Raw genomic sequence first — 12,248 nt, forward strand, 5'->3', positions numbered from 1 at the left:
TGACAGCTGACATGAGTTTTTGTGCCATGTTGTGTTACCATATAACAGAGGATATATAAACAGCAGCAGTGCAGAACATTTGGCTCCGTCACTGAGGTAGACTTTATTGAAGGTAAGCTCTGCAGTGCACCAAGACACCTCCGTTCCGAAGTGAATGAAACTGGATAAATTAACTTTAAATATCCCCGCTCACTTTGCCGTGTTGCGTCAACCTTTCATTAGGACACATTACCGTGGTGCTTTATTACCAACAATAAAACACGACTGTAAATGGAAGGGAACATAAAGATGCTATGTCAGCGAAATGAAAGAATCTCTGCTCAGGTCTGATCCGACAGAAACAACGGTCACTGCCAGAGCTGCAAGTGACAACTTAATGTCCTGGTTTTAGTAGGTAGCAAAACTGCCTTCACATTACTGCCAGTCAAACTTAACAATGGGTCAATACTCTGTTCCAGAGCAATCTCTATTTCTAATTACCAGCCGCTTTTCAACAGTCAGCTCATCAGAGCTTTGTCTGGTACCTTCTAATGTTTTGTTTTTGTTGGTTTGTTGTGATTTTGTTAGCTCACATCTACTTGAAAACAGAACAAGTTGTAATAGCCTACACCGGCTAGCTAAGAGGCTTCTGGATGCACACGCCGCCCGCTATCTCACATGCTCTCAGGAGGAGCGTACTCTCATGCATCATTTTGCTCATGCGCTCACCCTTTTGCCAGGTGGTCCTGGTACTCCAGCCTCGCCAGATGGTCCAGGAGGGCCCTAAATTGAAATAGATACCGCATTAAACTTAAATCCACTTGAAGTTATTTTTTTTTTGTCTAAATATGAAAACCATTCAACCATTTGAAAAAGATGACACTCTCTGTTTCACGATGATGGATAGTACAATATTGAAGCTAATTATAGAACTTTTTAAAGTGGAACCAAGTTTCCATGGTTCTTATACCGTTACAGACTAGATTATCTGTGTTTTTAGTCTAAATGAATTTTTTTCTTGATAAATGGCTATACTTGATAACATTAACAATGAAAAGCAGGATTAAAATGGTGACATCAATGTTCTCAACTGCTTTCCTCTCACCTTATCCTTTTTTTTCACTGTATTTTACTTTTTTACTACTTTTTTACTAATCCCCGTGGGGCACTTCTTCCTCTGCATTTAACCCATCCTGTGTAGCTAGGAGCAGTGGGCAGCCGCCGTGCAGCACCTGGGGACCAACTCCAGTTCGTCTTGCCATTGCCTCAGTCAGGGGCACAGACAGGATTATTAACCCTAAGATGCATGTCTTTTTGATGATGGGGGAAACTGTAGCACCCGGAGAAAACCCACCACAGACACGGGGAGAACATGCAAACTTCACACAGACCTGGGATAACCCCCAAGGTTGGACAACCCTGGGGTTCGAACCCAGGACCTTCTTGCTGTGAGGTAACAGTGCTAACCACTGCGCCACTGTGCCGTTTCACTGTATGTGTCAAATCGTAGTCATTTTTAAATCTAAAGATAAAAAAAATGCAGTAAACTTAAACAATGATTTAAGTAGTTATTCGTTGTCAACATATTCTTTGAGTGAATATGAGAATCTCTGCGTTAGTTGACTTAATATGAAGTGAACTGACTGAAAGCCTGACATAAATTTAACCAATTATGCATTTTAATATTGTTGTAATATATATATATGTGTGTGTTGCATCTATATATAGGTTCACAGATGAATGACATTAAGCGGAGCTATATAATGTATGAACTGTGTGTATGGTCTGTGACCACTACAAGTGCTGTTGTGCATGAGAATTTGATCACTGGCACAGGCCACCTTGCTCGGGGAACCGAGCATTTAAATTCAATACAAAGCCAGGGGTTTGAATGTGACTTATGGATGTTTTCAAAATGAGACTTACGACTGACATTTGCTGTTTGAATGTGTGAACAGTGACATGTAAACAAAGGATGTAAATGACAGTAGACTCACAGGCTGACCGGCTTCTCCGTCATCCCCTTTGTCTCCCGGTAAACCATCCACGCCCTGAGAGGAATACAGGAACGCATTACTCCACCTCGGCATTATACTAACTGGTTATATTTCATGTGGTGCCATGCCATTTGAGCAAACGGCGTGGAGTGTACCTGTCTACAAATGACAAAGCTATGAAAGAAGAGGAAGAAAAGTAATTCATTTTTCAGGGGAGATAAAAAACCCCCACAAAGAACGAGGGTGAAGAAAAAAAAGCTCACTTCAAAAAATAGGAAGAACAAAGTAAAAACATCCGACAGAACAAACACACAATAACCCACCTGATACCAAAAGGAAAGGAAGCAAGAAAATGTGTAAAGAACAAAAAAGAAACTTGACAATAAATACAATCTTAACTCTCAGTTTTTAACAATATATCACTCTTACTGGCATCAAACATTAATTATGAAAAGAACATTGTTTGTTTGGTGATACGCATGGTGTTCTACCCTAGAAATAATAACATATCTTTAATTTAGTTTCAGATGTAGCACTTACAGCAACACCAGGCTCACCAGGGGGTCCAGGGTCTCCAGGGAATCCCACAGGGCCCTGCAGACAGTGTGAGTCAAAATGAGGACTAAGCTTGACTCAGAACATTTGACACAGCATTATGTAGAGTTATAATAATGGCGTTGGTCATAGCTATGGGTGTGTGGGCGTGGGTGTCTGTGAAGCTGACATACAGGGTTACCCTTGGGGCCATCATCTCCAGAGGGTCCACGGCCACCCGCGGGCCCGGCAGCTCCAGGTGGGCCGGCTTCGCCTTTCTCGCCGGTTTCTCCTTTTGGGCCCTGGGGAGAGAGTACTGACCATGACGACTGCATCTGGACCATCATTGGTGTCAGAGGAGCCACAGTGGCAACAACACCATGCTAAATAAGGCATGCTCAACCTGTCACTTCTACTGGCATCAATAGATGCAGCGGACTGTGCTGAGAAAGGCCCTAAATACAGACACCAGAAACCAAAAGTGAACATAAAGGCCACGCAGCAAATCATTTATTGTATTTTCCTTTATAAATGAAATGCCAGATGATAGTTTAATTTTTTCTCAACATACATGATTGATCCAATAAACTTTTTGCAGTAGTCTTTCCCTCGCTACAGAAGGAATTGCTGTCTAAAAGTCACGGCTGTGCCTCTGAGCAGTAGGTAAGGAGTAATTACAAGCCACTTAAGAGAGATCGTTAGTTGGCGCATTAGAGCGGAGTTATTCTGTGGTCAATGCCAGCACGGCACCTTTCCAATCGACCCCAGCATGCCGGGTGACACAAGGCCTATCTGTCATTATAAACAGATACACAGCGGCAGATGGCAACGTCAATATAACCTAATGGACTCAGGCTCGAGGAGGGGTCCTATTCCTGGGCCTGGGCTGAGATGAGCCTGAGTCAACTGCTTAGTCTAGATTGATGGCAGGGCTATGATTTGAAATGATTGGGTTCAAGATTCAGGATATGCACCAGACACCTGATTTTGGTTTTAGAAAGATATTGGAAACCAATTGGCTCCGTTGTATGTGAATGGCTACAGATATAGGTGTGTGTTTGGATAATTTGATGACACATATACGACCAGTTTAGTCGCTATCATTGGAATTTGTATGTGTTGATTTTGCAATAAGCATTTTCATGCTTTCATTCAATTCTGGGTCTAAGGGGGCTGGAGTCTATCCAACAAGCACCGAGTGGAAGGCAGGATGACACCCTGAAGAGATTCCCAGTCCATCACTCCTCCTCCACACAGAATAATTCATGCACCATTCACACAAATGGTCAATTTAGAGCCCCCAGTTCATCCAACATGAGCGCCTTTGGCCTGTGGGAGGAAAATGTAGTACCTGGAGGAAACACACGCCAACATGTGTAAAACATGCAATCGTCACACAAAGGGGCTGGGATCAAAACCCGCTCGCTGTGAGGCAAAAATGTTTCCCACCAGTCCACCGTGCTGCTCCTTACTAAGAGCGCTACTGAATTCATTATCAATAGAGATATGTAGACATAGAACTAGACCCCCCCCCCCTTCTCCCCAATTGTATCTGGCCAATTACCCCACTCTTCCGAGCTGTCCAGGTCGCTACTCCACCCCCTCTGCTGATCCGGGGAGGGCTGCAGACTACCACATGCCTCCTCCGGTACATGTGGAGTCGCCAGCCGCTTCTTTTCACCTGACAGTAAGGAGTTTCGCCAGGGGGACTTAGCGCGTAGGAGGATCACACTATTCCCCCCCAGTCCCCCTCCCCAAACAGGAGGCCCGACTGACCAGAGGAGGCGCTAGTGCAGCGACCAGGACACATACCCAGATCTGGCTTCCCACTTGCAGACATGGCCAATTTTGTCTGTAGGGATGCCTGACCAAGCCGGAGGTAACATGGGGATTCGAACTGGCGATCCCCATGTTGGTAGGCAACGGAATAGACTGCGATGCCACCCGGATGCCCCAGAGAATTAGATTTTGACAAAGATACTGAAACAATTCTCATGTATGTCATGGGGAGATTTCCATGTAATGTTGATGTAAATATCCATCCAGACCATTATCCAAACCGCTTATCCTGCTCTCAGGGTTACGGGATGCTGGAGCCTACCCCAGTAGTGATTGGGTGGCAGGTGGGGAGACAACCCAGACAGGCCGCCAGTCTATCACATGGCTGACACACACACATTCACACCTAGGGACAATTTGTATGGCCGATTCACCTGATCTACAGGTCTTTGGACTGTGGGAGGAAACCGGGGCACCCAGAGGAAACCCACACAGACACGGGGAGAACATGCAAACTCCACACAGAGGAAAACCTGGGACGACCTCCAAGGTTGGACTACCCCGCGGCTCGAACCCAGGACCTTCTTGCTGTGAGGCGACTGCGCTAACCACTAACGTGCCGCCCTGATGTAAATATATGTACTTGATATGATTTCAAACAGAACCACAGGTAATGGGCATCAAATATTTGAAGAATCAAATAATGAAACACAACAACAAAATGATATTGGATCATCCCGTTACATTGTACTAAACCATATCAGGCTGTGTTTGTCCGCAAGCACGTCTGAATAACCAACGAGAACCCCATTGGTTAGGTAAATGATATTACCATGTTGGGGGTTTCCATATATGGCCAATCTAATTATCTGCTAAAAAAGCCACCGGGTTCCCGCTTGGCTACACTTCAATATAATATGGAGGTGAGGCAGCAAAAGGTGGAACACCCCCACTGCTGAAGTGACAGATATTAAACATAACTTCATTAGCTGTGCTCAGAGATATTCACAAGCAGATAACTAAACAGTCACAATAACATAAGGGGAGAATAAAACACCTGGGGTAATTAGTATTGTCGGTGCATATGACCAAATATGGCTTCGGTGGTGTTTAAGCTGCGCACTAAGCAGTTTCATCAAACTAGTGTTTACACAAGTCTTCATAGTACTTATTATTCTTTACAAGGTGTTTTTCTGGACTGAGGCGAGACAGCAGAGCAAAACACATCTGGATTTGACAGGAAGGAGTACTTACTCCACGACCAGGCTCTCCAGGTGATCCTGGGTTGCCGGCCTCACCCGTCTCTCCCTGTGAAGGCACAGTGAAAATGTAGATTATCACACCGATTACAGAGTTGGGCATTTTCAGCCAATTAAAATGCTGAATAGAAGATTAAATGTCATCTGGATTTGTATTTTTCACCTTTATACAGAGTGTGCAGAGTTTCAAAACATTTGCTTTCGTATACATTAAACCCTGTTGTGAGTTTTCACATGGCGGCAGTGAAATTTGGAGTCAAAAACATTAACTGCAAAGAATTCAAGAATTCATATCCAAAACTTTACAGACAACAATGGTTTGATAAGAAAAGGAAATGTCTGCAGAAAGACTAGACAGTTGCATTGACCATCATCTGGATATGAGCGGCTCTCACCTTCTCTCCATTACCTCCCATACTGCCGATACCACCAGGGGGTCCTTGTGCGCCCTGCGGATGACACATGAAGACTCTGTTAGCGACTAACCAATGAAACAAAACAGCAGTCAGTAGGTTAAGTGCGGGGGAAAACCATCCGCACTTACCTACTGACCGGTGTTGAAATTGTAAGTGTAATTGCAGACTGTTGGTCACAGAATCATTGTGTGGAAACACACTTACATCAGCTCCGCTGGGACCCTGAGGACCTCTTGGACCTGGTGGACCAGGAGGACCCTGTCAGCAAAGATGAAAGATGTGTTCAGTGTACATGGTATGGTTCCACAGGCTTAAAAAACATAGTTTGGAGGGTGGAAAATCTTTGCTCAAGCTGCCTCAGGGGCAGCTGAATCCAAACATTACACCAGTCCCGCTAAATTTTTACCAGCTAAATGGATGTTTACATAAAATGCATATCCCATCCATCCATCCATTATCTAAGCCGCTTATCTTAATTAGGGTCGGAGGATGCCGGAGCCTAATTGGGCGGCAGGCGGGGAGACACCCTGGACAGGCTGCCAGTCCATCACAGTGCCGACACACACACACACACAAACACATTCACACCTAGTACGGCCGATTCACCTGACCTACATGTCTTTGGACTGTGGGAGGAAACCGGAGCACCCGAAGGAAACTCACGCAGACACGGGGAGAACATGCAAACTCCACACAGAGGACGACTCGGGACGACCCCCAAGGTTGGACGACCTGGGGTTCGAACCCAGGACCTTCTTGCTGTGAGGCAACCACGCTAACCACTGCACCACTGGAATGCATATCCCATTATCTTAAAAAAATAACACGTGCAATGGGGCTGGAGCAATGGAGGATGTTATCAGAGAACAGTGAATATGTACTAGCTTTTGGCCTACTACCTGTGTTGATTTCCTATTTGGCCATAAATCAAGCAAACGCACACAAAAAAGGGGTAAAGAACGTTTAACTCACCATCGGTCCTACGTCTCCGTTCTCTCCTTTCTCACCTGGTGGGCCAGGCAGTCCCTGAGAAGGTGAGAAAAGGAAAAATCTCTTTTTAGTTTCTGAACAAAGCGAAAGATGGGGTATGTTCGGGGCCCCACCAACAGCTGCACAAATACATTTTCCTCTTTCATCAGCAAATGATTGCTAATGATGTTATTGAGAAAGCTGTTGAACACACAATCAGTCAAAACAAAGAGTACCTGTTGTGGTTAAAGGCAACAGGAAGCGTTGGGAATAATCAGCATCTGTAAATTACAAGGCACAAACGCCATCTGTCTTCTGTCCACAGGAAGTCAAAACAAACGAAACGGGGCCGGTGCTGTAGCCTACTCGGTTGCGGGGTTCAGTTGTGCGTGACTAAAGCAGATTCGAGTACAACCGCTGCAGGGTGTGTCTGTGGGATGATAAGTTATACGCCCGCACATGGGAACGTGAAAGAGCTCCTGCGCCGCCGCTATCGCTTATTGTCTAGCAGCCTCATTGCAGCTGTTGTATTTTTCCTCTTAGTTTAACACGCCGTCGACGGAGCATTCATAATCGATAGGTGGGTGGAAGGCAAGGCGGCAGTCATGATTAGTTGTTTTAAAACTGAAATGACGGGGGAATCAGTCACCGTGATCATATATGAGCCATTGGAGCTCATTTTGTTGATTTACCGTTCGCATTCAACGGCGGAGAGGGCTAACTTATAAATAACTAAGACCAGGAACCAAGTCGCGGTAATAAAGGTTGTGGGGAAGTGAGGAGCAAAGTATACATCAAGAATCAAATTAATGTATGGAAAGTGAATGGGCTGCATAGGGGACTTGACAAATACTGGACTTGTCGGGGTTGGTTGGAAGTAGCACTTCTTAGCTTTTCAGTGCAGAGTGTTTTGTCTGCAGCGAGCAAACTCGCTCCACGCCGCACTTGCATGGATGTACACGCATACACACATGCATGTACACGCATACACACACATGCATGTTTGCACACAAATGCATGCATGTCAACCAAAAGGGCATTTAAATATACATGCTTTTGTAGGGGTATGTAACTATATATGCAGATACATGCAGATTCACAGGCCTGAAGATATGCTGACCCCCCCCCCCCACACACACACACCTGGTTTCAGCACCCCCAACGAACTGCATTAGATCACAGCAGATCAATAAATGTTTACTTATGACTTGGCATTTCTCATCACTTTCCACACTAGCCGTCGACTGCGAGGGCATTCCAGTGTGATCAGATATTTGCTCTCCTCTCCATCTACAGCTTAACCTCTTAAACCGGAGAATTTGTTTGCTCAGCGAGGGCTCCCAATATTCCGCGGCAAACACAACTCCAACCACCCCCAAAGGCTTTCAAATCAAAGCTATTTATTCCTCCACAGTCAAAAATCATTAAGGCGGCAGATAATTACATTGAAGAGCTGCGCTCACATTGACTGCTGCCATCTATTGAACGGCAGCTTAGCCAAACATAATTAAAAAAGTGGAGATGGAATACATTATGCCCAATTAAAAGCCAATTGCACTTAATCATAACGTTATCTGGCCCCATTGACCAGTGGGGCCTCGCTCTAATTTCATCCTTAGCGAGTCCTTGGATAATTGACTTCGAGATATTCTAAAGTGTGCCATTTCTTTATTCATTGCCACCAAAGCAAGTTTCCTCGATTTCGGCTCATTGACTTAAATTAACTCTGTCCTTTGGTTCTCCTTTTCCCTCTACTGCAGTTTTGAGGGTACGAGAGAGAGAGGAGCAGCGAGGACTGGAGAAGAGTAGAGTAGACTAGACTGGCCTAAATATTTAATGTGTCTGTGAAACAACTGGCCTTTCAGCAAAGGTTCTGCAAAGGCAATCATTCAACGACAGACACATAACACATGCATTAATCCAACATGCAGGACATCGAAGCATTTCTCTGCAGACCCCACAGACTCTCTGGATGAGACTCCATGAAACTCCACTGCCCCGCAATCATCACCGACAGAGGTACAAATAGTGTAGTCACACAGAGAAGTGATTTCGGGGTGGAGAATGGGAACTTGGATCATTCGCTGGTTACTGTCCACAAATCCGTTTTCATCCCCCACAGACTTTGGTCACGGGACATCCACGCTGCCATGTTTCTGGAGGCGGTGTGCTGATAATGGTGACAGAGAGACCATCGATCACGTAGTTGGCAGGTAACTGGTCCCCACAACAACAAATTTGTCCATTAGCGTGGGGGGTGGGGTGGGGTGGGCTGCAGTAGTGGCAGGTGGCTGTGTAACATCTTGCCTAACTTTTCAGTGGGCTAGGACTTTGTGGAATGTACATTTTTAATAATAAAGTGAGTAAACACTCTATTCCAAATCTGCTACACACGCACTTTACAAACAACAATGACGTCATACTGTAGCAGCCGGGGGAGGCGGTTGCTCTGTCGGCAGTTCTGTGCTGGGGGAGCACAATGGCTGATGGGACTTACTGGCTGATGGGACTTAATGATGTGGCGTTCATGTTGTGGTTATTCTTGTGTTGTTGTTTTGAGGGTTCGACTCAGACTAAGTAGGAGACCGTTTACTGACTAACTGACTGTAGGACCCTGACTGGGACTGATATCACCACTTGGGACATTGGGGGGGACTTGTTACGTTGTTGTCAGTTCTGGTCCGTTCTGGCCGGTGTGAATAAAAGAGCAGTCCTGGGGTCGTGCGGTGTACGGGGCATCGGAGTTGCGATTACAAAGAGATCTCTCCCTCTCGACTCGTTCTTTCACGCCGGCTTGCCACAATACTTTCCATTTTTGTTGGCGGCCCCCCCTACTTAAAACATCTTCCCATGCACCTGAATGTGTCCATCCCTGTCGGTGTCCTTGAACATGACTCTGAGCATGCTCAGAGATGCTGCTCCTGGGTGCCCGTGCGCTCTGCTAGTAAAATGCACCTTGGTACGTAGATTTATAAGGTGGGATATGTACACAGACACCTACGGTGGATGAAATACTCCACAATGATATCTAGAAAATACAACCTTGATTGCAGCTAGTGGCTGCCACAGCTGCTAGTCTCGTATTTGGGCCTGAGAGCGCTGCAAGGCACAATATACTGCATGATAACGATGAAGTATGACTGGAAACCAATGGTGGCGTCCCTGCCATTAATGCCGTGGCAAAATGCCAAATGCAAAAATGCGAGCAATGGAGATGGATTTTTAGCACTGTCTGCACTGGGGAAGGAGCTTGAGGGGGGAAAAAAACATTACTTGGCCAGGAGCTATACAAAGTATTATTAGCATCCGAGGCTGCATCAATAAATTATGCTCTGTTTTGCTGTAATGTAAATGATGTGAGGAGAGATGAAATATTGTGGGTTTATAGGGTGCTAACGAATGGGGAAACTTTTTCACTTCTGGCTGGCTTTTGTCAGAGGAGAAACGTGTGTTTGGGCGGCGTTCAACGTGATCGGGATGCCATGTGTTCAAGACAGACAGGAAGAGAAAGAGAATGAGCGCGAGGGGGAGAGAGCGAGAAACACGGAGAAAGAAAGAGAGGGTTGATGTTTGTGTCTTTGTGCATGTGTACAAAAGAGTGCAGAGACGTATCGCTGTGTGTGTGTGTGTGTGCATACAATATGCATATACTGACTTACCTGCAGTCCAACGGGTCCTGGCAGACCAGGAAATCCTCTGGATCCTTCATCTCCCTTCTGGCCAAACATCCCCTGCTGACCTCTGGGTCCTGACTCACCATCGCTGCCCTGTGGGAGGTCAAAGTTCGTGATAAGAACGCACCCGAGGAACAGCAGCCGGTCTGCCCAGGCTCCACATCAGGTAATATAAATGATAATACACCACATAGCCACAGGTTTGGGGGTAAGGCAAGTACGTGAAATATGCTGACTAGCTCTGCGCTGATCAGAGCAGCAAAGGTGCGTCTGGCTAAAGTAGAAAAACGGGGGTGGAGTGGGGTATGGTGGAGGGCCACAGGGAGGGAGGGAAGTGCTGACAAACTGGGAGCTTTCAGCTCAAATGCACGTCAGCACTTGAAAGAGCTGTGGGAGCTCTTGCCGAGCCTTGGGACATTTAGACTGCCTCGGGTTGCTGGTAGTGAATGCAGAACAGTTTAGAAAGCAATGTGGGAGAATTACAGGTAGAATGAGTGCAAGCTCTGCATCTAAAATTGCATGTTATGGGTGGCGGCGAGGCCCAGAATTAAGAGGGACGGTGCTGTAAAAGCAAATACTTTTTGTTTTGCACCCTGGCAGTGGAGTCGAAGCTTGTGACACTGAATATATAAACTCACAGTCACTGGACTTGTCCCAGCAATTCCATTTTAAAAGTGGTGCTGCAACTTTTTAAAAATCATTGATCCTGCCTTTGGCCACTAGAGTTGGACAGTGGCCTCCCCTTATTGTGCCCTGCAAATCTAAATCTTTTACTCTGCCATTAATCACAAGTCAGCGCATTAGGTGTGTTGTATGTGTCTATATGTTTAACTTAGTTGCCAAGTGTTGGTGCCAGACCAATGATTTGCGTTTTGCTTCTACTACTGCAGAATACCAGAACTGACCGTGTTGACTGTTGAGTTAATACCACTGGTGTTACCCTAATATTGTGGCCATTGCAAAAAAAACTGTCCTCTGCGACAACCTAACAGGCCTTCCTAGCTTTACCTGAGGTTTAAGAGATGCGTGCATCTTTGGACAAAATAAACATAAAGTGGGAGTTGTGAGTGAAGAAAGTAAAACAAAACATGCTATGAAGATAGACTTGTTCCACATATAGTATATTTTCTTTCATTTCAAATGTGACATCATTGGGATTTAGTAGCTTGCACTACTATCATGGCTATTTACAATGAGAGCAATAGCAAAATAAACTTGCTCCCACAAACCATCAAATATTAAGTAGTGTAATGATGTCCACACAATATACAGTAACTTGTGGTGCTGAAATGACAAATTATCAGAGGATGCAGGGAAAAAATAAATAAATTAGAGCTAAATTGATGGACCTCGTGGATCTCTTAAAATGCATTTCTCAAGCTTGAGCAATTAAGGAAAAAAGGGGTGATTAGTTATTTCTCCTCACAACCACCACCACTATTTGTCTGGGATTGAGAAGTGGCTCATTTGTGAGTGACATAACAGTACTCTGAACAGGAAATAGCAGACGGAGAGCTGAAATGGTAAACCAGGGGCCAGAGGTCACGTCCACATGGTTGTGTAGGAGTAAACACATAAAAAATAGACTGAGGAACCAGGACAGGCCAAAGTTAAATTATTTGTTGTTATTTGCTGTGTGTG

The 12,248-nt window shown here is 45.3% G+C and overlaps 1 protein-coding gene across 1 annotated transcript in view; it reads right to left on the reverse strand.

Moving 5' to 3' along the window:
* The window catches only part of LOC130123817 (collagen alpha-1(XI) chain-like), a 116,841-nt gene that overhangs the window by 19,071 nt on the left and 85,522 nt on the right, over positions 1-12,248 (reverse strand). Inside the window, exons 46-54 of the mRNA XM_056293117.1 lie at positions 10,593-10,700; positions 6,937-6,990; positions 6,169-6,222; positions 5,944-5,997; positions 5,544-5,597; positions 2,705-2,812; positions 2,517-2,570; positions 1,977-2,030; positions 709-762 (exon numbers count right to left, since the gene is read on the reverse strand). Coding sequence (XP_056149092.1) covers positions 709-762; positions 1,977-2,030; positions 2,517-2,570; positions 2,705-2,812; positions 5,544-5,597; positions 5,944-5,997; positions 6,169-6,222; positions 6,937-6,990; positions 10,593-10,700 — 594 coding nt within the window. The remainder of the gene's footprint in view (positions 1-708; positions 763-1,976; positions 2,031-2,516; positions 2,571-2,704; positions 2,813-5,543; positions 5,598-5,943; positions 5,998-6,168; positions 6,223-6,936; positions 6,991-10,592; positions 10,701-12,248) is intronic.

The sequence above is a fragment of the Lampris incognitus genome, chromosome 14 (assembly GCF_029633865.1).
Source record: "Lampris incognitus isolate fLamInc1 chromosome 14, fLamInc1.hap2, whole genome shotgun sequence".
Taxonomy (NCBI): Eukaryota; Metazoa; Chordata; class Actinopteri; order Lampriformes; family Lampridae; genus Lampris; species Lampris incognitus.